We start from the raw sequence: 25,700 nt of genomic DNA, 5'->3' as shown, positions 1-25,700 counted from the left end.
TGGCGCTACTACCCTCCACAGCTAGATCCACAGACCCACAGTTAGTAGCTTGCAGCTAAGAAATGCACCTGAATTTCCTGAGCACATGATGCAACTAGAGCTGGAGTCTCTGTCATTTCTGATTAATTAGAGTCTGAAGGATGACAACTTAGCATTACCTTTTTTTCACACATACGTTATCTCTCAGATATAGTGCATCTGAGTTTACAGAAGAGACTACTGTAAATTTTACACTTGTTACTTGCTACAGGTTAACATTAATTACACAATGTACCCTGTTAATTGCAAGACACAGATTCACAGGCTTTCAAATTTCTTCCACAAATTAGGGAACTGTGTTTTCAATACAGTAGCAGCTATTGTGGGTACACTTCACAGTTTTACTAGACTACGTTATTCCTAGAACTAAGTTTGCCATAAAATGCTCCTGTCATGTTTTGGCAGTGAATTAGGTGTATTAGCATATTCTACCTTAAGCATTCACAGAGTGCAACTTTCCAGCCTTGAAGGATGAAATTTAAAAGATAATTTTATTTTGTATAGCGTTTACTTTACAGAAGTTAGAAGAAAGAAGAATTCTGCTATCTTGTATCTGTTCTTTATTGTCAATATGCTTCGGCCATTCTTATATATATGCCAATGGCTTTAGTTAACAAAATAACTTTAACTTAGTATTTGTAATACTGTAGTTATTCCCTACAGTAATAGACTGTTTAGGTAACACTATAAATACAGAAGGAACCTTATCTATTAATAGAAGATGAAACTGGCATCAAGTCATCAAGGGTGACCTCAGTATTTGAATATAAAGGATGTTTAAGATGGTGCTAGCAATTCCACATTCCACTGTGTATCACAAAACCCCGGTCACTTTCCCTGGGAAGTGCAAGCATCATAGTATCAGCAGAGCAGATCCCGGCCCAGCTGTGGGCAGCACACAGGGAGAAGGGGCACAGCCGGCTCAAAGACAACAGGTATTTTCACCTTCCCAGTCCCCAGGCTGAACGGGTGGCCCCTGTGCCTCTCTCCCTGCTGCTGAAGGCCACCCAGCTGACATGGATCACTGAAGGGGTGTGTACGTGGGTGGTGTAGAGCCAGTGACTGGCTTCAGGCCAGCAGGGAAACTGCCTATGTCAGGGATCTGCAGAAACACAGCTTGGTGGAAAAAAGATAGGATCCTGTCCTAAAGGTCACAAGCGGTTTATTTTTTATATTTTGGGTATGGTTCTGGCAACATCGGTTTTAAGAACAGCGCACCTTTTCCCTCAAAACTAAACTCCGGTTGCATGCTAAAATAATAGAGAGCTAGTATATCAACTAAAACAGGTAGCAAACAGATGCAGTATGTCTTACTTTTTTCCTCTTTTTGATGATCCTTGACAATCGTGAACACCGTCTCTTACTTGGAAACCATGGTATTGTGGCATACATGAACATCAGGCCTTCTGAGCAGGCATTTCAGGATCAGCTCCTACAGCTCCACACACCTACATACCAAACTGGGCTGGACTGCTACCTCTTCAGCTGCCACAGACTTGACAGTACACAGTAAATTGATGGCTTGAACCTTTACTCTCTGAAATGCCAATCATGGAAATCTTTCCTGATGACAAAGAATGCACACATTCAAGAGTCAGGCATTTCTGCTAAGAGCCTTAAACGAAGCCTCTTGTCACCAGGGTTTGAATTTAGATTTGCCTGCAAAACTAACAAAATCTAATAGAGATTTCTTTGTTGGAAATTATGCATGAAGTTAAGGCCAATTTGGTTTGTGCCTTTAGTTTCCTTTGCAGCTTCTAACTTGTAAGAATAATGGTTTCTGACTTCCATTTTGTATGAATGACCTACACACAGCCAATTTTATTTGAAACAAACAAAATCCTTCTGCAAAAAGTGGTAATACTAATGAATCACCTCTTGTATTAGATATTGTATTATTGTATTAGATAACTGCAACAATTCAGATGAAACAAATAAAAATCCTGACCCTGAAAACTGAAACAATCAGTGAAGTGCCCATCCAGTGCAAAGGGGTATTTCATATTTACGTCCATATATACATCTATAGAAAATAAATCTGATAGTACTCATACATATCATAATGCAGGCATCAGAATCACCTCAAAACAAACTCAATGTAACAACTGTGTGGTATCGACTTTTATTTTTGTCTCCAGGGAATAGTGTTTACTTTGCCTTAAAATTTATATGAGTCATTTTGTTATATCCCTTTTTCTAATTAGTCTGAAGGAAACAGTCGTTTGAGAAAGAGAGCGGAAATCAATTCTGATTCGATACTGATAGCTACTGTGCGATGTAAACTGTGTGTTCTTTCTAATTAAATGTAAACATGTGCAGTTCTAAAGTCCAGCAGTGATGACAACAACTACTAGAAAGGATTGCTTAAGCCCTGGTCAACTGATTCTTGTGAACCTTTTGTTCATACCGTACGTATGCTTGTGCAATCTGTCGCAGGGTGAACACCAGTTGTAACTGACTTTATTTTAGGTCATCTTCAGAGAAAAGACTTGACAAGAATGTGGAGCACTCTGTAATACCTCTGGTTACCCATTAACTATGTCCTTCTGATAGCTAATCAATAGCATTGCATGGAGCCAAACACACTGCACTGAACTGCCCCTCTTCCAAAAGCCAAGTCTTGGTAAATATTTAATGGCAGTAAAGGTGTTTTGACTCTTATCAATCTGATATGTTAAAGAACTCTTGAAAGAAACTTTATCTTGCTTCTCTCCACATAAATAATTAGTTCAGTTACAATTTTAGTCTTATGCAAAAGCACTTAATTTAATGATCTAATGCTTTAAAATAAAGTCTTTGAACAGAGAAAATGTAGTTTCAATCCACATGTCACAAACTAAAGTAAAATCAAAGTTTATTTCCTTGATAAAATGCCAACTAGAAATATACATCAAGGAACCCAGCCCTTTATGCTGTAGTAAATACTGTGCCAGACTCGGTCAAAACCTGTTATACAAGTGCACATTTGAGATTTTCTTACAAGGCTTCAGTTTCTGTAAAATTCTTAGCTCTCACATCAAAGTGGTGTAGGATTTTTTAGCCTCTCTTCACCAGGGGTAAAAAACAACTCTAAAATAGTTAGCTAAGATCCTAAGACTTTTTGTTCCCATACAGTGAATATTCCCATCTTCAACTGGGTATAGTCTGAGCTAACGAGTTTTTCCACTTTCTATTTTTTTGTGCAAAGCAGCCTGTCTAGATCACTAAATAGAGAAACATTTTTATCCTGACCCCTTAAAACCTACTGTGTGCACCCCTCTGCTACAGCCAGGTTGGTTCTGAAAGTCTTCTTAGAGACTCAGGCTTACTCCATGCCTCTGTGCTAATGTCACAGGGTGGAAGACTGGATTCTCCAGACCCCTCTCCCAGCACAGTCTTCCAGCCTTCTCTGCATGATCCAACTTCAGTATGAGCCTAAGTATTTTGAAGAAACTGATTCAGCAATGGATCCAAGCTTTTTCTTGGAAGATAATCTGGGAATAAAACATTGATAGTGTTTCAGTTTCCAAAATGTGAATCACCATAAATGTTTTCCCAGAAGTATAAGCATTATTGTTTTCCCCCAGTGTTTAAATGGCCTTTTTAGTGCTCTTGATGCCATTTAATAGATTTCAAAAATGAAGATCAGGGGAATAATTCCCAAACACTGGAACAGATAAGCTGAACAGCCTGGAGTTTTCCAATTACTAGGAATTGGCTCTGATGAAAACAATATTAATTAAAATCATAAAGGCATATAAATCAATCAAGCAGTAAAGTGCATGGCACCATTCAGGAATGACCGGCTGAAGAAAGCCTGTTACTAATAACCTCAGAAAGTATCTTGTACTTAATACAATGTTATCTTTATAAATCAGACATGATCGTGAATTTTATGGCTGTCCTGATTTGCTATTGTGATCGCTTGGCTTAACTCCCCCACTGAACCAGAAAAGCAAGAGATGAAGCTGTCCTGGACCCAGGGCTGGAAGCCAGCCCTGCCTTCCAACACGGCCAGGAACATCCAGCTGAGTAGATGGAAGAGAAGAGTCTCTCCAGGAGAAGGCAATTAGAAGAAATACAAAGAATGGAAATGTGTTTCAAAGACAGAATAACCAAATACATATGGAATTTGAGAGAGGGATGATTTCATGGGTGAGCTGAGTAGCCCTAAATCTAGAAACCCTCAAGTGTGACTGACCCGGGAAGGAGAATCACACGGGGACTCTGCCCTCTTGTCGTTACTTTCCTGCTGAATGACTCAGCTGGTTAAAAATATTCAAATTACCTTTTTTTTTAGAAATTAAAATATACCTTTTTTTTTTTTAATTTAATTTGAGGATACTTCCCCCAGTGCCTCAGGAAAATAAAACAGACAATATTTGAACAGTTTTGTCTGATCTTTCTCAAAGGCATTGCTGAAAAATATTAAGCAACTCTGACCAAAAGCAAACAAGGTGTCCTGTGCTCCAGCACATGCCCAGCTGTGGTCACTAATGTGCCAAGAAGTGAGGTACACTGATGAACTCCAGGTGAGTGGGCCTAGCACATGGTTTCCTCACTTTCTTAGTACTGCGCACAGCAACACGTGCCCACATGCCGCTTTGCAATGGCTGGTGAGTCACTAGGAGGACTGCATGTGCTGCAGTCTGAAAACCTTCCTCCAGACCAGTACAGACCCACAGCGTCTACTTTAAAGCTATCATGGCTTCTCCCATGCAAAAATGCAGTTGGGTTGTGGATTGCTATGCAGATACACACTTAGCAAGTCACCTCCTGAAAGCCATATAAATGACACAATGGCAATGCATTGCTACTTAGTAAGCCACGTCTTACTTAGCTGCTGCTGCCAAACCCTTATTCATATAAATCATACAGCTCCTTGGACAGTTAAGCACTATGAAACCAGGCAGTTAAAATGATGGCTTAAATGATAAAGGGAGCGCCTGGGAAATTTAATATAGGGGAAGTCTGCTTCCCTATTGTACCCATGCTTACTGAAGCAACTGGGCAGACTTGTCTGGGCTATTCTCCTTAACGTGAAACAAGGACGCATGCTGGGGGAATGATTTAGTGGATTGGGGATCTGTCTTGAATTCCCTCTTCTATTTCATGTATTCTGTGTGGTACTGAGCAAGTCACAACATGTAAACCTTAGCCTGCCATGCTGAAACTGGGAGTGAAGTGCCTTTCCCTCACTTTTTGTCATCTTTAAATTCTAAGCTTTGGGGGGCCAGGATTGCTTCTTATTACATATATGTGCCACATATGGAAACCTGAGGCCTTGATCTTGGTTCAGGTCTCTCTCAAATTATTATTCATGGAAGGACACAAAAAAAGCTAATTAACAGTATGCATGGGTTGGCAATGCACACCAGCTTGGGTAGCCTCAGCAGACAGATACATGTTTGGGAATTGTATGAGAAAAACACAACAGTTTCTCACAGGGAGGCAGTTTCTGCCTCCCCATTGCAGGTTCAGCCACCATTGCCACCATGGGATGTGAGCAGTAACAGCAGCCTGCTGTGCTTTGTCAAGCTGCTGTGAGCATCAAGATCCTTGTTACCTGAAATGATGTTCTTGGCTTCCTCCCAGACAAAAGGGGCCATCAGCTGGAAGCTGAATCACACAACTTTCATACCATCTTGTAAAGCGAGAAATTAGACTGGTGGGGGCTGGAGAAAAATCAGTGAAGAGAGAGCTCTAAAGGATAGAGATTGAAAAGAGGCTGCAAACAGATGCTGAATTGATTTCTGCATCCTAAAACTTAAATCAGCTTCCCTCAACTCTCTCTTCCTTCGTCCTCATGAGTTTTGACCATTGGACTACTGAAAGAAAACCTGTAAAAGAATAATATAGCTGTGCACTTTAATTTAGGCTGGGTGAAGAGGAAATTGGCATTTTTAACAATTTCACAAGAAAACTGCAGCTTTTTTCTTTTTGCCAGCATAACACTTCTCCATAACCAGCGGGTAAAAGTGAAATACTGTAGCAGGAAATGTATGGGTTGGCACTGAACCACAGAATTAATTACTTTCTCAGGACCTGACAAGGAAACTGAATGAGTGTGAAAGCTCTTGTGAAATCTAGCAACACTGAATTCAATGCTGTTAAATTCCTTATTTATTTTCTGAACAGGACAAGATAATTATTATAGTATGAATACTGCCTACTGTGCTTATACACATTCAACAGATATTATACTCTCCTCCGATAGGAGCAGTAACATTGCTCAAGAGGTAGAACTAAATTCTTGCATCACAGTAGTCCTTGTTCCACTCTAACAACTGTAGAAGTGCAATAATATATGAGTCTTTTGGTAACCACAGTAGGAAAGAATTGCTAAATGGAAGAATAAGTATTTCTGTATCTCCAGTTAAGATCTTAGGATGGAAGTCCAAACAAACAGAATGTGATGTTATATAAGCTGGACAACATTAAGATCCTGCCTAGCGCAGAAGCAAAAGAAAGGTAAACCAGATAATATGAACCTTGTTGCCCATCCTACCCACTTCTTTGGGTGAAGGACAAATTCTCAGTACTTTTTCTTCCTTCTCCCAGTTCAACGTTCTTGAATGACAGCAGAGGCGTTTCCTGCTGAGGACCAAGAGAAAGCCTAGTAAAGAATGCCTTGAATTGTATCAAGAAGCTAAAGGCTGTGTCCATCAGGTAGATGTTCTGTGTGTTTAGTACAACTAAATACATTCTGGAAATCTTAATGCTTCCTTCTGATCTCTGGAAATGGAATACCAGAAGAGAAATAATGCAAGAAAATATTGCTTTATACACCCCCAAAAAAAGAGACAAGAATGAAATGTTCCCTCAAGAGTAAAAAGAAACAATAAATAATCTAGATGTTTGAAATTTTGGCCTTAATGCTGCTTACCTCAGTGACCATGGGACAGGTACAAGACAAATCCTTCAGAGAAAATTTTGAAGGCAGTGCACAGAGTTTTTACCTTACTGAGATATGTAAGATCAGAACTTACGAATCTAGCCTATGATATGCCCCTAAGTTATTTTTTCATGGACAGCAGGTGAGCGGATGTCTTTCCTCTGTTTAATCAGGAGTTAAAGCGTGTACAGTAATTCCTTATTTTCACAATATTCCTTCTGACAAAGATAACAACCATAAGAATGGCTCCCAGCTGGCTGAACCTGACATGCAGGTTTTGTTAATAAAAAAATGCATGACTTAATTAATGAAACGGATCTATTAAGACTGTCCCCCAATCTACCACAGTGGCCCCACCTACAGCTGAACTTGACATGACCTATCTTATGCAAAAAGAATTGTAATAACTTGCACTGGAAGCTGTTGTAGAGGAAAGGTTGCTATGAAGAAAAAAATATGACTCAGAAATACATATAATGCCCCTAGAGGAGAAAGCTTACTATTTTCACTTTTACTCAATGTTTTATTTTACAGTGAATAATTGAAACAATTTTGCTAAACTGTGTAAAGTTATTTCATCAAGAGTAATTACATTTGATCTATTAGCACCTGATACTATCTATTGTCTAAATTGCTTGCATTCAATCCACGAGTAATGTCAACAGTATTAACGTCCATTATGGAAGCATTAGCTGAGTAAAAATAATTTTTAAGTGTTCAACATTCTTGTAACCTTCCTCCAGCTTAACGTTCAAAAGAAGGATCATTATACCAGCATCTTGGATTTGTTTTTAAAGACATGTCTTTACATAAGTCAGCAAACTCAGGGTCTTTAAACAATTTACCTGTTTTGTTCTGGCAAGCATACATTTATAGCAATCTACTCATTTTACATTCTTCTCTGCTCCCGTCTAGCTGTCCCACACTAAATGGCTGTCCAAATTCACCTCTATCAACTTTGGCAGGCTCAAAACCTTCTTTGCTAAACCAGTTTGTGTTTTTCCCTTCAATCATAAAGAGCTGCACTGTTACAAACAGAAAAAAAAAGAACTCTGCACCAATTCTACACTAAAGTTATATATATTTGCATTGACTTGACCAGAAGAAAAAAAAAAACAACCAACCACCCACCCACAAACCTGAATTAACACAAGAACTGGACTCGTCTATCTGGAAAGCAGATAGTTTTCTTTCTCTCTTGCAGCCTCACCCTTATTTTAAAGGTTTCCCAATTCTTGCTGCCTTTTAGTAGAGGAAATATTATGAACTGTTTGAGATTACATTCTCACTTATAGTGATGAATGCCACAGTCTTCTCCAGAATAAAAAGCTACTTTCTCTCCTTGGAATAGTAACTTCACAGTAATTCAGATGAAGCAGCAGAAACAGTTAAACATTAAATATATTAATGGGGCACTCACAGGGTATGGTTCATCTGGAAAAGGCAGTTCTGTACTTGCATTTCAGAAGGACAACTGCAATACAATAGCTACTGTGATAAATTTAGGTTTACCCCACTTAACATTTAGCAGCATCCAATAATGAAAACCTAAATGAATGTATTTTCCAAAAAATTGCATGAGTAGCTCTATTCACATCTTACTGATAGGGGAATCAAGAGGCAAAAAAAACCCAAATATTCCAAAAGAGTCCATTTCCATTCCTCAGCACAGACCTGTAGGACTTGGTGTTTACAAGCTTCTGGGACTTGAACTCCAAATGAAAACAATGGCAAATCAGAATATTCAAAGGAGGAGCCCCTCAAGCACTTTAGCAGCATGTATAAAATCATCCACTTCTCCAGAATCATGTCACTCCTGAAGTCCTGCTCAGCACTCTGGAAACCTCAGGCCTGAGTATATGGACGGACCATTCAGCAGCACTTTGCTGTTACATGGCACTGTTGGAAATGGAGCTTCTGCAGAGCTCAGGAAAATGATCCAAAAAAAAAAAAAAAAAGTGACACAGGTTATGTAGGATGCAGGCTTGCTTAATAAAAGGGCTTATGTGATTCCCTGGAGTAGAGGGAAAGGTGATTAATATGAAGTCTGGTCCCTCTGGAGATATAAAGCAAGCATAATTTCCAAGGAGAGAAATTCTGTCTGCTCCCAAGACACCGTGAATCTGCTCTTTATATTCTCCTTTACTAGTGCTAGTTCTTCATGATCTATCAAGCCTTAAAGTCATAACACTTTGATGAAGGCTTTGTGCATCTCCTTTCCCTGAAGTTCTGACTCATTTAGGTGATTAGGTCAACTCCCTAAATTTTGGAAGGCAGAAGAGTAATAGAGATAAAGTAACAAGACCACTCCAGAGCACACTTAAATCACTGGAAGAACTGTTGAGACCACGGTAAATATATCTGTTTATACGGAATGTCAGAAATGGAGACACTAAGAGAAACAGGCATACTTACTACATTCTGAGCTTTTAAGGTAGACCTTTGTGTTGTATTGCCTACTCTGGGGAAAACAAGTTCATTTTGTCTGAAGAAAAAAATTAGTTCACAGGAATCTGAACAGAGGTTAAAAACCTATGTTCAGAAGTCATTTGCAAGAGCAGAGTAGATTAGAGGACTGATGGTGGACAGAAAACTTCGGGACACACAAACCAGATATTTTACAGAAAAAAAAAAAGGGAAACAGCTCACCAAAATAATCAGAAATTAGAATCTGATGTATATTATCAAAACAAGGTAACATCTTCCCTATGTTTATGATGAGTAAAACTTACTGGCTGTTTAAGCTGAAGCACAGGCAAGCATTCATAAGGAAACTACAGGAAAAAGAAATGGAGTATGACATTCTCCAGGTAGCTATGGTGTGTGTGGGGGAAGAACTTCAATTGCTGGGCCCATCACATCCTGACAAAAGGAATCTGAGAGCTGTTCCCAAGGTGAAAGAAGACAGCCTGAACAATTTAACTAATGGGATCACATTGAGCTAATGGGATAACCAGGACTTGCTTTTTTTCTGTTGGTATATGTCAAAACTCTGATGTGTTTTAAAACACATTCTATAGTAGCAGGCTAAATCTTAAGGCATTTTGGAGACAATTTATGTAACTTCAGATTTTGAGACTTGTGTGGAAGAGTCTATGGGGCAAGAATATGTCATGTTTGTATTTTTACAACTTGTGAGACCAGTATTTCCTCTGTGAGAGAAAGAAATAGAAACAGAAGGCTTGAACTTGTTAATATCTTATTAAACAGACCTTTATTACTGCTGCCCTCACATAGAGATGCAGAGGCTACACTCCACATATGCACAAGCCTCCAGTTGCAAGCCAGGTGCAGATGAGAATAAATCAAACTACACTGCAGCACCAACATATACTATGGCTTGGCAAGCCGTGACAACACTCAGGAACACTGTAAGTAATATTACTGATTTCTAGAAGTTCTGGAAAGCTTGCTTAATAATCTCGGCTATGGTGCCCTGCAAGTATTCTAGAGATGCTCCTGGGTCAACACATAAGGATTTAAAAATAAAACAGTACAGGTCAAAATGATCAAGTTTGGTGCCTACAGTTAAACTATGCTGCAGCAAGTGACTGTTTTTTTCAAAGGGGCACTTGCAGATCCCTTCCCAGCTCCATAAGTAAAGACTCAGGTGCCTGAACTTATCTAAGACTAAAAATTTTGGCCACACTGTTGAACAGGCAGATCTGCTGGGAGGCCTCTTGTAACCAGATTTTTTTTTTTTTCTTAAAGCCTCACATTATTGGACAGATACTGGCCCAAGTCCAATCCACAACTGCAAATCCAAAGAAACAGCTCAGAGCAAACCAGCAGCCTTATTAGCTTTTAAAGATTTCATTTTCAAGAACTCAAGACCCTTTATTGACTAATGAAAGGTTGGGTCCCCAAGCCCACAGACTGATGTTGCTTGGAACATATTTTAATCATTTTGGAGTGCTAGCAGCCATCTGTCTAAAGAGCTTTGATTGCATAAATGCACTATGAACTGTAGCTTCTTCTGACTCTAAACCCTTTTTGAAAGCCAAAGGGAACCCACAGGCATGGCAACTTCCAGACAATTCAAGGCCCTGTGATGCGATAAGGCTGCTTTTATTATTTAGCACATCATTAGATTTAATGACACCACAGATAACAGATAACCTAAAAAGATACCATTGTCATCTCTTATCTTGTAACAGTAATATCCAACTGTGACTTCACTTTGTTTCTACTTCTTACTTACTATGTTATTTTAGAACAGATAAAAAGTTTTGTTTTTTTTTTCCTGCTGCAAGCACCAGAAATACTAACAAAATAAACATATAACAAATGAAACCCACAAAACAACACAAAAGACAAATGAGAAATCTCTTTTTTTCTCCACTAGTTTCCTACTTTTTTTTTTTTTTTCCCAGATGCAGAAGACAAGCAAACAAATCCCAAATCATCTACTGTATTTATAGTTTAGGCTATTGACTGTTGAGCAGATACTGTTTGCATGTATGAGTGAAGTTTGGCCAGTACTGAATACAAATCCCTTGGAGTTGCAGTTTTTATAATGTTAATGTTTATGAACAAATTGCCTTGTTTCCTACTCTAACTCTTGAAATAATTTGGGCATCTCAAAGTTTACTGTGTGGTCATCAGTGTTTCCATCCTGATGTCTACAGATGATACAGACACATGCTATTAACCCTGAAAGCTTGGAAGCAACAACTATATCAAGCAGGAAGAAAAAATATTTAAACTGTCAGAGCTAAGAATTTTATTTCAAAAATGAAACAGCAATCTCAAGAAAGTGGCAAAACCTGCATAAAAATAGCTCTTTTGATGACAGAAGAGACACAGTGGTGGATTCTGTATGGCAGACCATGACATTATTTGGTCTAATCGTAAGCAACCTGAGTGGGTTCAACCCTGAGATTACAGGATTTGCAGGTTTCTCTTCCGAGATCTGATTCTTGGCCCTTTTACTCACTTAGGACACTAGTCACCATTTGCCAGAAAAAGGTTTCACTATCACACACAGCAATATTGCATTTTTCAATTCACTTCATACTATAGCCTTCATACAAAAGTGTGGCTAGCTAGAAGTGTGAAAAAGGTAAAAGAAAGAAAGAAACACAGCATTTCTGTGTTGCTCAGGAAAACATTTGTGGGTGGCCATGCTCTAATTTGTACCACTATACAGCACAGATTGAAAAAAAAAAAAAAGACAAAACCAAATAATGAAGTGGCTGAGGTAGGGAAAGTGCTGTTCTAAATTCACTTTGTGGTCAAAGAGCATCTACAACTGACTATTCAATCACTGTAACTCCTTCCCTCTCCTTCCGTGGCTTTTCCTTCCAAACTCTCAGCCAGAAAAGCTCTGCTGGTGAGACAGGAGCTCTGTACCAGTGCTTACATGTTTTCTTTGTGGCAGTAGGAAAAAAATCAAGTTGCTCTGTGCTGCTTCTTCCTATCATGACCATAGGAGCTGCAGTTTATAAAAGCAAACCATTACTAATATGTTACATTTTACTCAAATATTTGAAAGACTCAGAATAGTGCAAATCCCAGCAGGCCCATTTATTAACTGGAAAACTGTGGCTAAAGCTTCCAAGTTGATCCTTACTCTCTGTAAAAATGACAGCCTTCACACCTATGCTGGAAGAGTTACCCATACCAGATGAATAACACCTAGTTATGCAATGCTGGACACAATGTTAAAACCCTTCAGCTTCCAAAACACAAGACCTCTACCACATTAGTTAGAAAAGCAGCTTGTGGACAGAATATAAAACCAGAATTTTTTCCAGCAAAAGGCACCAGCATGACCATGCATGTAGCAATTTACTACAAGCTGTAACTTAAAAAAACAACTAAATAAAGAAAATACCTTCCTCTCAGCTTCTCTCTTTGCAAACACAACAGCGGGATAGTCTTCTGTCTTGTGTTCAGTGACAGGCAGAGGCTTTTTGCTGCCACATGAATTCCTAGATGCTTCCTAACTGAAGTTTTACATTGACTCCACAGTGAACAGGGTTAAGTTCAAAGTAAGAAAAATAATGTTTTCTCTAGCACTGGCTGAAAATTGCTCATGTGGAAAGTCTTCTCACCAAACAATTATAATTTTTTTTTTTTTTAATTGGGAGATGTAGGTTCCAACACAAAACAAATACGTTGGCTTCCTGGGGCAAATTTCTAAGTGAAAATTTTCCGTTCACCTTGGCATTTCAACTTGAAATGCTGTTTTGTTTCAGTTCCTCAGCTGAAGAGAAATGAACTGAAACACAACAAAATTAACATTTTTTAAAATTATTGAACTGACGTTTTAACATAAAAATGTCTTGTGAAAAAAAACACCACAACAAAAAAAAAGGAATTTTAAATCCTCCTGGCAATGTCACTACTTTATTTCAAAATATCATATTCATAACAAAAGAATTTCTCTTTTATACAGTATTTATAGGGCAGGCCAAAGTTGGTGATTTTTTTTATTTTTTTTCAGTTCTAGATTTTCTTTCAAACTTCTCATGCAAAAATATTTCTTTCGAGCAGCTTATTTCACACACAGTTTGCCTGTATTTTCTTAACTTGCTTTAGAGAGGGCTGCTACTTATCCTGTATCTGTTTTCCTGCCCTCACTTTGAAGTAGGAGTACACAATTTTCATAGTCATAGATCTCTAAAGGTTCTAGGCAAAACAGTAAAACATCTTATTCAGTTTATATTAATAATGCAGCTGAAGCAGAGTTTAGTGATGTGGTTCATCTATATTCACCCAGCATTTCAATAGCAGAATAGAATATGTAGGCTCTGGCCATATACCCTTTTTTTCAGATCACAGATTTCATAATCTTATATATCCTCTTCATAGATTCTTCCAATGTTTCTTTTGAGTATCCTTACATTATACAGAATACATATTAACTCTACAGATCTCAATGTACTAATTTTTACAAGCATTTCTACAGGAGCAGAATAGTTTGCATTACTTCAACCTATCAGTAGCAGTTAGTCAGTTGCTTGCTGGTAGTTCTTCCAGAGGCTTAAACCTTCCTTCCAATACCTCCGTTTTATTAGGATTTAACAAATTTCCTAGAAACCTCTAGCTATGTACTTGTTCCAAAAAGCACAAAACAGAATCACACTTCCTAGTCTTTTCAGCCCACTGAGAAATGAAGGAAGCCATAACAGAAAACCACAGAGAACAGAGAAGGGGAAAGAATCAGCCAGGCGAAGGAGAGCTGCTAACAGAAGACTAGCACAGCCGTGTATACAGAGTCGTGAGACCATATCAGCATCCGATGGCAACAAATTCCTTTCTGTCAAGCAAATTCCTGCTCTTAGAGAAGAGCAGAAACTCATTTGAAAAGGTCCACAACAGCAAAACTGACATGGTAAGCGTTGTTTTAGTCCAAGTTACCCCATGATAGCAAATAGGTAGAAGAGACATCTGCTCAATCTGATGAAATACAGTATAAGGAGTTGCAGAGGGCTTATAGCTTTAATGTGCTTAGCACAAGTGACTGGTTGGTCCTCAACAAATCTTAAAAACTTGAGAAATTTTGCCAGTATAACACACCCAGTAATGGAAACAGCAGCAGAATTAGTATAGTACACGGTACAAATTAAAACCGCATCACAAAGCATGTTAAACACTTCAGCCAATATTCATGCTGTCCAGATTCTTTCTCAGATCTGCTGCTTAGTGTTTCCTATTGGCAAGGCACCTCTGGAGGCCAAGAGCCAGCCCTTGGAAACATTATGCACAAAGATTTCATAAAATGTAGGTCAGACCAATCCATGCCTGAGTCAACAGCAGCTCAAGGCAATTTGAGTGTACTACATTCACCTCTGTGCTGGTTGCAGGGATGGCATGGGGTGGGTTGTTATTCCATCAGGTGTCCGGGATCTCTGACAGTTCAGTGCTTCCTCTTCCTCAAAGCTTTTATAAATCATAAGCCAAGTAGGAAATTATTTTTCCATGCTACACTTTTTTTTTTTCCCAGTGAGATGGGAAAATTTTCAAAATCATGTCAGAGCAAAAAGAGAAACATTCAAAGTAATTTTTGTGTGTGTCTTTAAATGAATGAGAGACAGAGGAAGCTCAGAGACCACTCTAATGGCTAAGATACTCCATTGAGAGGCAAAAAAAAAGATAGCCCACACAGCCCCGACAGGTTCAGATACTGCTTTGCCTTTTTACAGGCACTGTAAACACTATGACTATGGTATATACTGGAGTCTGTCCCTATCATCCCTCTTATGTGCAAATGGTCAAATACTAATTGGAGTACAGATACAAGTCTAGTCTGCCTAACTCCCAAGGAAGTTCCCTATCCACTGATTTATAAAGACAGTCTCTCTGGCTTTATTATTGCTAGAAAGTAGAGCAAATGCAGAAGGAGAGGCAAATTATCAGTTCCAGGCTAGAGAAGCCTGGGAACAGGGCAGGTGGAAGAGGATAATAAATCCAATAAAGTGTGAAATATATAAGGATAACAGGGATAATAAGGTAGGGCTCTGCCTCAACCACTCACCTGCACCAAGACACTGCAAAATACAGCTGTCTCAGTAGTGCCAGTAAAACTTCACACAGCTGCTTTGCCAAAGCAGAGCAGCTTACTGATCTGTTGTCTCCCTTCAGCTGTCTGATCCCGCCCATGAAACATCCTCCAAACCCTGGACTTCTATCTCCTGTAATGCTAACAAGATCTGCAATTGCACAAGCAGTAAGGAGACAAAGAGAAAGAAGACAGAGGGGCTTACTGGTGGGGAACTGCTTATAGAACAGCAAAGTGAGAAAGACATACCAACCTAAGATCCCAATTCTTTCAGGGCTGCAGCACCTCACTGAGAAGTGGCATAATAACAGAGAAGAAGCTTGAACTTGCAGATTCTAAATCCCAGGTTCAAATTACCAGGATGTTGGCTCTCCTTGCCCTGAGAAATTGACTCAAAATCACTGAAACCTCCATGGGTTGCTCAGAGAAGGTGTCATTTTAACCGATCTGATTTAGACAATATACCTCCTCATTTTTGACCAGTTTCAGCACTCAGTTCAATAAACAGGATGAAAGCATGCACATTATAAAAACCAAACCACAAACAACGGCTAAATCTGTTCATTGCATGTCCAAGTTTCCCACAGAAATCAGTGGGACTTTATATATAGAGAATAAACTAAGAAATATAGTTTGGGTAGTACCTGAGGTTTTTATAAAAATGAAAGACAAAAAAACGTTAGTGTTCCCTCACAGAGCCATTGTTTTCTGTATGTTTGGCCGTATCAAATTGGAGTAGGTTAGGTTCCTTCACAAGAAGGTATACCATACAGTCTGCCACTGCATCATGGATGCAAGTACCTCATCTCTTTGGTGTAAAAGAATCTCTGCTCTTCTTGGAAGCAGGAAAATTAATAGCTCAAGATTTATGTTTGATATCAGGTTTCTGAAACTCTTAGATTAAATAGAATTCACTGCTGCCAGGGCAGAGAATACTTCAAACACAACTGCCATCTCCTCAAACTGCTATCTCCTCCCTGATCTCCCCAAAATTGTTCTGCAAAAACAACAGTAGGTTTACAGTAGTACCATTATCTGGTCATTCTTAATGACTGCAATTATACCAAGTTATGTCTAAAGCAACTAGTACTGGAACAATGACAGCAACTGCCAGAATAGTAGTGAGCAGACAGGATGATAAGAGCAGGAAAATAAGTCAATGGCCATAACTGAAAAAGTGAAACAAAACAACTGCCATGAAAAGACCAGTTCTCTGAGGTAAACTGCTGGGACAGGTGCTCAGGGTGTTCTGCTGGTGCAGATGAAGGGCTGAGCTCACCACTCTGTGCTAGTGGTTGTGCTAGTGGTCTGTGCTGGTGAGGTTGTAACCTCACTACTGGGACTGTAAATGGGTTCCAGTTCATTCAGACTGGGAGGCTGGAAGTTAGAGCAGACCAATCTTCTGCTACACATCATGTCCCCCTGTGAGAAATCTGAACTGAAGAAATCTTTGAAAAAGATGGACAGAAGGGAGATGAAACAGGCTGAAATGGGTGAGCAGGGGTCAATCAGAGAACAGAAGACTGAGTATTTAGCCAGTTGTATTTTGACCTGCTACGGCAGTGCCTGCAAATCAAATAGAATGCAAGAGGATCAATACTGACATGTTAGGTAGAAATTACTTCTAGTTTTTAACGTAATAGGCCTTAAAACTGGAATGAGAGGAACAGTCTAACAGCAAGAATCGTACCATTATATATCCATGTACAGAGACCATGGAGCATTGCAACAAGTTTTCACTGTTCCTCCTCTGCCGTGAACATCAGACTTAGCAAATAGATGGTTTTTAGAGCACTTGATTAAATAGCAGAGGAGCCTTTTAAATTGTCATTGAAATAACTACTAAAATTTATGAAAAGCATGCCAAACCTGGACAAACCAAGTCTTACCCTCAGCAGCTTCATTCAAAGGTGTGTGAACTAATGCAGATGCACATATCTCACACAGCTGAAGAGTAAACAATTTTACTGAATCGAGCATTGCTGCATGTGACTCCAACATGAAGCCTACCAAAACCATACCTTTAGATAGGGATAGTCCTGCATTTTATTTTGCTGTCTTATCTTTCTTTGTAATGAGGTTGATATGTTAAGAGGTGCACCTTTTACTGTGCTACTTAAAATTTGTTCAAATTATTTGCCTGTGAAAACTCCTGGGGCCCCTTCAGTGAAATACTGCAGACATTAAAAAAAAAAAAAAGTAATTTTGAAAAAAAATATATATTTCCCTATAGAGGGAAATACTTCTCATACACAGCTGTGCTGTTTTAGCTAATATGTGAAAAAAAAAGGAGTATGCAATAGTTTATCTCTGTGTCAGCATTTAAACATGTACAAGTACACTGCTGAAGCATTACTGAAATAAAACGAAACTGATTATATAAATCAGACCATATTAAAAAAATATACAAATAAAAAACTTGTGATGATGTTCAAACAAAAGAGCTACGTGAGAAAGAGGTACTGGGATTAACACTTCCACATAGTTAAAAAGTGATTATTTGGATATAGCCTTCTTTTGTCACCAAGGATCTATGATTTGCATTAATCCCTAGCTTAAAGAGTACTATAATGAAACAAATATATTAGTAAGCTAGAAACTCTATACTGTTCTTACCTGTTATGCAAATTTTCATTTCTGATATGTATTTTGGGGTTACTATCCAGAAAATACCATTTTCCTTTTGAGACATGAGACAGAAACAACATGAAAAGAACAAACAGAAGCAGAGAACCTGCCCAACTATATTTGGAGCCAATTTCCTCCCCTTCTGTATCTGAACTAGATTCTTCCTCCTTTTCTTTTTCCTCCTTTTCACTTCTCTTTACTTTTAAAGAAGGCTAGAAATGTTCTGGGATGTGCTTTCTTTCTGGAAAGTCAAAATCTAGATGGGAGCCAATGTTCCATCATTTATTCACCAAAATCTCTTTTTAATTTTGTTTTGGGTCTTTCAGGCCTTCCATGAAACTACAGTTTCATTTAGGATTCACTTTCTACTTCATCTGCAAAGAAATATGGTTTACAATACAGCCTTCTTTCACAGTTGGAGAAAAATGCTGAAGAGCTTCAAACAGCAGAAGCTACCAGATCACAGAATTATAGAATATTTCAGGTTGGAAGTGATCACTGCAGGTCTCTAGTCCAATCAAGCTCCCTCTCAAAGGGATATCAACTATGAGATCAGCCCAGGCTACTTATGACTTTATCAAGTCACACACTGGAGATCCCCAAAGATGGAGATAGCAAAACCTTCTGGGCAACCTGTTCCAATGATGAGCATCTCTCATGGTGAAAAAATTTCCCCTTCTAAACTGTCTGAAAATGTTTCAATGTAAGTCTATTGTCTCTCACCCCCTTGTCATGCAGCACTGTGAAGAACCCATCCTTGATAACCTCCTCATAGACATTGTCAGGCTGCTGTTAGGTCTCCCTGAAGCCACCAAACAAAGATATTTTTCCTTTTCCCAGGCTGAACAAAAACAGTACCCTCAGTCTGTCTTTACAGTGCAAATGCTAAAGCTTCCTGACCATACCGGTGGCCCTCTGTCAAACTCACTCCCATCTATAGATTACTTTCACTGGGGACCCAAAAGGACTGGATGCAGTATTCTACACAAATACCAGGAATTTTTCTCCTGGAGAAAAAAAAAAGAGATTTGTTTTTCTTCCTGAAGGTCTCTACTTGTTTTCTCTCCTTTGAGCATGCCTGTGCATGCATGTTCACACATACAGATATTCTGGACCTAAACGTCCCTTCCCTGATTTTGCATACTAAAATGCTATTTGGCTTATTCTGGGTTATACTAGTGTTAGTGAAAGACAGATCAGTATAAAAATATACATTTTAATGTTATATACATACATGCATTCAAAAACTGTGAACATATGCACACAGTCATTACTTTTATAACTAAACCCTTAAAAAGTGGCTGTGTAAAAAGGCATGGCTTTAGGTATCCCTTGCACACTTCAACATTAGCCTCTAGCATTTGGTTTTGTTTTTTTATTTTTCCTTAAATTTGTTTCTCTCAAGTTAAAGGATGATGCACAAATCTCAGTTAAGACAAGGAAACAAAGAAGAAAAATATGAGAAAATGCTTTTTCTAAGGCCAAGGAAGACCTAAGAGCAGAAGGAGAAGAAGGCACCAAATGAAGCCAAAATTCCCAAGCTGCTGTTATGCTGGCACCACAGAGATGACAGAAGCTGTGAGAAGCTGACAAACATGAGAGAACAGTAGGTGAAGGAAGTGCGCACCCTGCATAATAAGGTGTCTCACTGCAGTTCTACAGATGAGGAGCAGAGCATGTGCGGAAGCCTACACTTTGCTCACTGGGGAGATCTAAAGTCCAGAAGAGAAATAAGTCCAGGGAAATGTAGTCTTGAAAGCAAATCATCTAGTTAACTCATCTGGATCAAAGCACCAAACTTTCACCTCGCTCCAAACTAGGCTGCCTGAAAAACTTTCTCAGTGCTTACTCTAGATTACTATGGCATGGGAAACACTAAACATAAATAAAAAGGACCCAATAGACATCTACACAAGCATTCCTTAACTAGCCTGAACATACAAAACAGAGAGTAAATTTTCACTCATGTGGGATGGCCTGGGAAGTGCACTCTCTGCTTTGTCATTCATGATTATTGTGCCCATCCCACCCTTGGTCTGATACAGCCCCCAAAGCTTTATGCAAAAATGACATATATTCTTTTCTTTATCTGTCTCATTTGGCACTTGTTCAAAGTACTACCACACTATTGGATGACAGAGGCTGCAGATGCTCACGTAGGAAAACCGTGATCAAAATGTTAAGAAGTTCATAATAGTCTCATAATGGTGTAATTAATTTCTAACCAAGGCAAAAGATAGGCTTGAAAAAACCTCAAACATTGCTACTAGGCACTTAGTGCTTCTAAAATAGCTACTAGGCTACTAGTGCTACTAGGAATCGTTTTTGTAGCCCTTAAAATCCTTCACCAAGTTCAAATCCAGGTGGCCTTTGGCTTTCCTAGCCATGTCTCTGCATGCTCAGTGTCTATACAGAGAGGCTGTGGAGTCTCTGTCCACGGGGATATTTAAAACTCAACTGGATGTGGTCTGGGGCAACTTGGTGGCACTCCTTGAGCAGGGGGTTGGACAAAATGACCTCCAGAACTCCCTGCCAACCTCAATCAATCTGTGACTCTCTGGGTCCACTTCAGAATGCATTAGAAAAAAAAAAAAAAAGTCCTCTAAGAGCAGTGAAGTAAGGGATAAAAGTCTGTCAGTTTTGATGTTCTGATTTAGTATGGAACTTGTATAACTTAGCAGTGATACAACAGTTCTTGCCCCAGGGGATATTTAAGTGAACATTTCCACACATTATGGCTAAATCTTGCAAATGCCATCATCAAGCTTACAGTGAAATTTAGCCTTTTCAAATTAAAGGCCTTAAGTTAATAACATGGTACATTCTAATGATGATTCCTGCAAGCCGTGATTGTTAACATTTTTGAGATTTAAAGCATTTACATGAGTAAACTGCAACTGCTGCCTACTCCAGTTGTTAAATGCTATGTATTAGTGAAAACTTGATATGCTGTGTCAAAAATGTAACTCTTAAGTCAATGAAAAATCTGCAATATGCAGAGACAAACACAAGCAAACTCTTAATTTCTGAAATATCAATACAAAATTGCATTTCATTTTTAAAATGATTCTGCAAAACCCATTTAAATGAGTAATATGGGCACTATAATAATTTCTTTCTAGCTTGGTAAATCATACCATAATTTGTGTACACACTAAATGCTGACCAAATTCATTAAAAGCAATAATCACAAATTGCTTGGGGTTTCTATTCACTATTAACAGGCCTTAAATAAATGCCTGTGAGATTTGGGAACAAAAGCTGTTTTTGAAACTTCCCTCCAAGGCTTTAATAAACTTAATGAGAAGGGGAAACTCAAAAAATCTCTAGAAACCTGAGTATTTTTCACTTGTAAATGCTGAAACACTGAAAACATACACAGTTCTGCTGCTGCAGATGCTTTTTGGTCATAACTAACTAGTCCTCTTTATTTCCAATGAACGTAATATTCACACTACATTTATTATTTACCTCTGCAGCCCACAGCCCACATCCCTCATCACAGACATTCAGACTTCAGATTCACAAGTTTCTGCTGTGCTGATGCCAATTCTCCTGCCTTTAACCTGCTGGCAGCTCTGTATCCCCTCTCACACAGGAGGTCAGCATGAAATGAGAGCTGTAACCCAATATCACTCCATAAAACAACCTAACTCCTTCACTGGACCACACAGAGCTTTTTCCTTAGGGACTAAAACCCACTGATCCATGCAAATGTTCATTGCAGCCCACCTAAATTAATGAGAGAAGGGCAATTTCTCTCATTCTCCATACTGCTACAGAATGTAAGGAATTGAAACACATATATTATATTGGTGTTGAAAAAGAAATCAGTCTTCTAGAATTACAGATTTTATTATTTTAAAATACCTGTTGACTAAGTTACGTAAGTGCAGCAAACAGGGAAGAAACAAAAACTGTCATCAATCAGTTCTTTTGTCCTCATGTTTTTAAGCAAAAAACATTGCTATAACACAGCTCTTTCATTTTTGTTAGAATTGACTGCCAGCAACATTCCCCTTCCCTTAGCAGAAACTAATATAAAATTTAGGCTATAAGAAAGGGACTTCTATTTCAAAGAAATGGTTGGTGAGCAGTAAAGCAGAAATGCACGCCTTGATTCATTGATGTATTCACATTTCCAACAAATACCTATTTGATAAGGCCATTTCCTCACTCAGAGTCAGACACAGTACAGAAAATTTCCCCTATGAGTCACTGATTTGTATTAGTATTAATTATTTTACCTGTAATAAACATGCAATGTCTGGATTTCTTCTTCTAATTTTTTGCACTGTTGAAGAGCAGCCTCTTTTTCTTGTTGCAGGGTTATCAATTCTGCCTGTGAAGTGATAAAAAAATTATAAACAATTTATTCAGAATATCCATATTGCTTTGAAAATTTAACAATCCTCTGTGCATTCATTTGAGCCGTGGTCTATTATAAAGTTACTAAAGCGATACTGTTTTATAACACTGCTTATTTAACTCTTGTTCTAGCACTGCAATTGTTTCTAGTTTGTTGGGTTTTCTTCCTCAGCAGAACGATGCTTTGAATGGCTTCCCCCATGTGCATGGTAAACTTTTTAAATGGCTACGGTTAGACTTCTGTTCAGCCAAGTGTTTATCAACAAATATATTTTATATTGATATGCTCCTACAGTGCAAAACTATTGAGTGAAATGTAGCAAGTGAAGCAAAGCACTTGGCCCCAAACAACCAGCATGCGACTGTTGGTCTGCACAAGGCCTTCCAGCTATTCAGCATGGCCCTTTTGGTGAGAGCCACTGGCTGATGTTACCAGCAGGACAGCTGCTGGATAACTGGCACACTGAGCGGTGGTAGACGATGAGGCAATGCGGGATGACAAGACTGGCACCACTGTCTCATTTTGGGATCTGGGTGCATTCTCACCCAGGACCCAGATTGTAGTGGAGTGAGGGAATCTGTGAGCAACCACTGTCATCTCCCATCTGTGAACCCTCCCGGATATTTCCACTCCCGTTGTTTATTCACATCATGCTGTGAAAGGCTTATGACTCACAGCCATTATGGAAATTGCAGCATGTGGCTTGTAAGTCAGGAAGGTAGCCAGCCCCAACAGGACCTTATGGTTAAAAAGGAGGTAGGAGAAGTAAGTACTCATGTATATTTAATAGGGCCCTATAGGTTAATCACCAGTAATTTTCAACGTCCAGTTTCAGTAGCACTGCAGGACTCACTTGAGGGCCCAGATACCATATAAATTATCTTGAAATCAGTGGATGATTAATTGTTGTAACAACAAATAAGACTGGGCTTGCAAAGCAATTCTTTGACACATGAGCCTGAGCATTGGGCTGCTTTCCAATGTTTTTAATTCATGGTGTAAGTTATTAATTGTACAAATTTTAGAGCCCCAAACCAAGAGGTACATGTGTGAGAAATGCTGACTGCAGATTCTGCCAACTCTTCAGGATAGCGTTGTGGAAAAGTTTCTTGGTAAATTAAAGGCTTGTTACATGAGCTATGAATACATGAAGGGAAACGCACAGAGTTCAGCCTCTAGTGCTGCCAAACTCCCTGTATAATCATGAACAACTCTGTCTGTATGCCTCAAAATCTCTCTCCTAAAACAGGGCTCCCACTTGCTTCTGTTTCCTGTTTGCCTACTAAGACTTTAAGTCTTCAAGGCAGGTGCTTTACTGTTTACTGTCAACTCCCAGTCATCTATGGGCAATTTATTCTGCTGGTTGATTAATCATGTCCTGGATACATGGCTGACTGCTGGCAAATTTTATTAAACAGCACATTGCACAAATGCAGATACACAACCAATCTCTGCACTGTGCCGCTCAGTGTGTCACGTTGCACACAGGGTTTTGCATTGGCCTGCGTACAGAGCCTACCACTGTAAGTGCTCCTGCAATGGACATCCATAAAATTTTTATAGGAAGTTCACTAGAGAATAAACCAAACTTTCTTACTGTATGGCGAGTTCCTTCAGCTTCAAAAGCAGAAAGTGTTAATGTTTAACCTCTGAGTGACAGTAGTTTAGAGCTTCTGATACTGAAAACAATGTACTGGATGCTGGCAAGCCCTAGCTCCTGTCAACAACAGGTTAAAATCCTCTGCAGGTGAGCCTCTTGTCTGGTGCTGCTTGTTGCCTTGCAAGCAGAACTCACAGAACACAAGGATGTTAGCCAAACCAAGCTATTTTCTGTAATTATACTGTTCTGTAGGTGAAACAACATTCTTAAAAATTGGAAAACATGCTTGAATCAAAGTAGGTGGTTTGTTCTAGAGGCCAATAATTAACATCCTTGCCAATTTTCAGTGTACTGTGAAGTGTGATTGAAATGGTAGACTGGAAGGAAATGTTTGCAGCTGACACACCTACTCACGGAGAGATTAACAGCTAGTCTCTTTGGAGAACTATCATAAAATAGAACTAATGTTCCATCTGCTTTTCAGGACAAAAGTCAGAAGGCACTAGAGTCTGAAGACTCTTTTTTATCTCAGTTTTTCAGAGAAAACTGCACTGATTTGACTGGGTTTGCACCAGTAAAAATAACAGCTGGATCAGGTGCTTTGGATAAAGCAAGCAAACGAACCCCCAAAACAGCTACAAAAAGTGAAGGGAAGAAAAGAAGGCATTTGCTTACATCCTCAGTAGCATGCAGTGGGGTTGATTCTAGGGAGTTGCACGAGACCAATAAAATTTCAAGCACAAGATTTTTTTGTGCAGAGTGCAGCCACACAACAGAACACCCCATTATTCACAGACCTGAAGAGTGGTAAATACAAAGGAATGACTCAAATATCCTCTCAGAAGAGAGATGTCTTCTTTCACTAGAAGAAGGAAAGCAAAATAGTGCCTCACACAAAGTTAAATTGCTAACTAAAATAATGATGCCTTCACTACTATAAAACATTTGGAAGACTCCTCTAATGTACATTGAAATCTATCCATAACGCAAATGGCAAAAATCCTACATGAGCTCACCTCTAGTAATAACAGCTGCTTGGGACCTTTGTAGCAAAATATTATTCCTTTGGAAAGCATCAAGCTCTGGAAATCAGAACTCTTCACAGAAATGGGCAAGTTTTGATTAATTTTTTTTTAAAGGTAGAGTAAGGAAGGTACAACAAGAGGAGAAAGAATACACTCATGTGCCTCTGGTGGTTTCCCCTAAAAATGTCAATATAAAGGAGGTGAGGTTGGTCACCGCTTTGGTATTGGGGTCACCCTCAGTGAAGTTCCTGTTTAATCCAGAAAAGGTTAAACAGATCACTGATCCCTGGGATATGGTCTTTCTTCCAATTTTATTTTGCCCACAAGATCCTCTGCTTTCATATTTGGTTTAAGGTGGATAGATTCTTTCCCTATGTGCCTCACCCCCCCCCCCCCCCCCAAAAGAGAATTCTTGTTTCTACACGTATCCCATTTTGCATTTGAGCAAACTTGCAAAAAAATTTAAATTTTGCTAATTGCTATCTATCAAACCTAAACCAGCCTGATCTTGACTAAGAAAATATCATTACTGATCCTTTTGTTATTGCTTTTGTTTCAAAATATCTAAATGAACAGTGCTGTATGCTTTCTTAAGCCAAAGAATCTAAAAATACAAGACTTGGACGAAGGAAAACAGTAAACCTAATTTTTATCTTTTT

General features: G+C 38.9%; 1 protein-coding gene across 6 annotated transcripts in view; it reads right to left on the bottom strand.

Moving 5' to 3' along the window:
• Nucleotides 1-25,700, bottom strand: part of MIPOL1 (mirror-image polydactyly 1) — a 189,524-nt gene that overhangs the window by 24,750 nt on the left and 139,074 nt on the right. For all 6 annotated transcript variants that reach the window (XM_062623492.1, XM_062623535.1, XM_062623499.1 and 3 more), the window contains one exon: nucleotides 22,295-22,389. In XM_062623492.1, coding sequence (XP_062479476.1) covers nucleotides 22,295-22,389 — 95 coding nt within the window. The remainder of the gene's footprint in view (nucleotides 1-22,294; nucleotides 22,390-25,700) is intronic.

The sequence above is a fragment of the Pezoporus occidentalis genome, unplaced genomic scaffold, assembly GCF_034315485.1.
Source record: "Pezoporus occidentalis ecotype Australia unplaced genomic scaffold, CSIRO_AGI_Poc_V1 ctg108, whole genome shotgun sequence".
Classification (NCBI taxonomy): Eukaryota; Metazoa; Chordata; class Aves; order Psittaciformes; family Psittacidae; genus Pezoporus; species Pezoporus occidentalis.
Note: the sequence above shows the minus strand (reverse complement) of the source record. Positions and strands in the feature narration are given on the sequence as shown.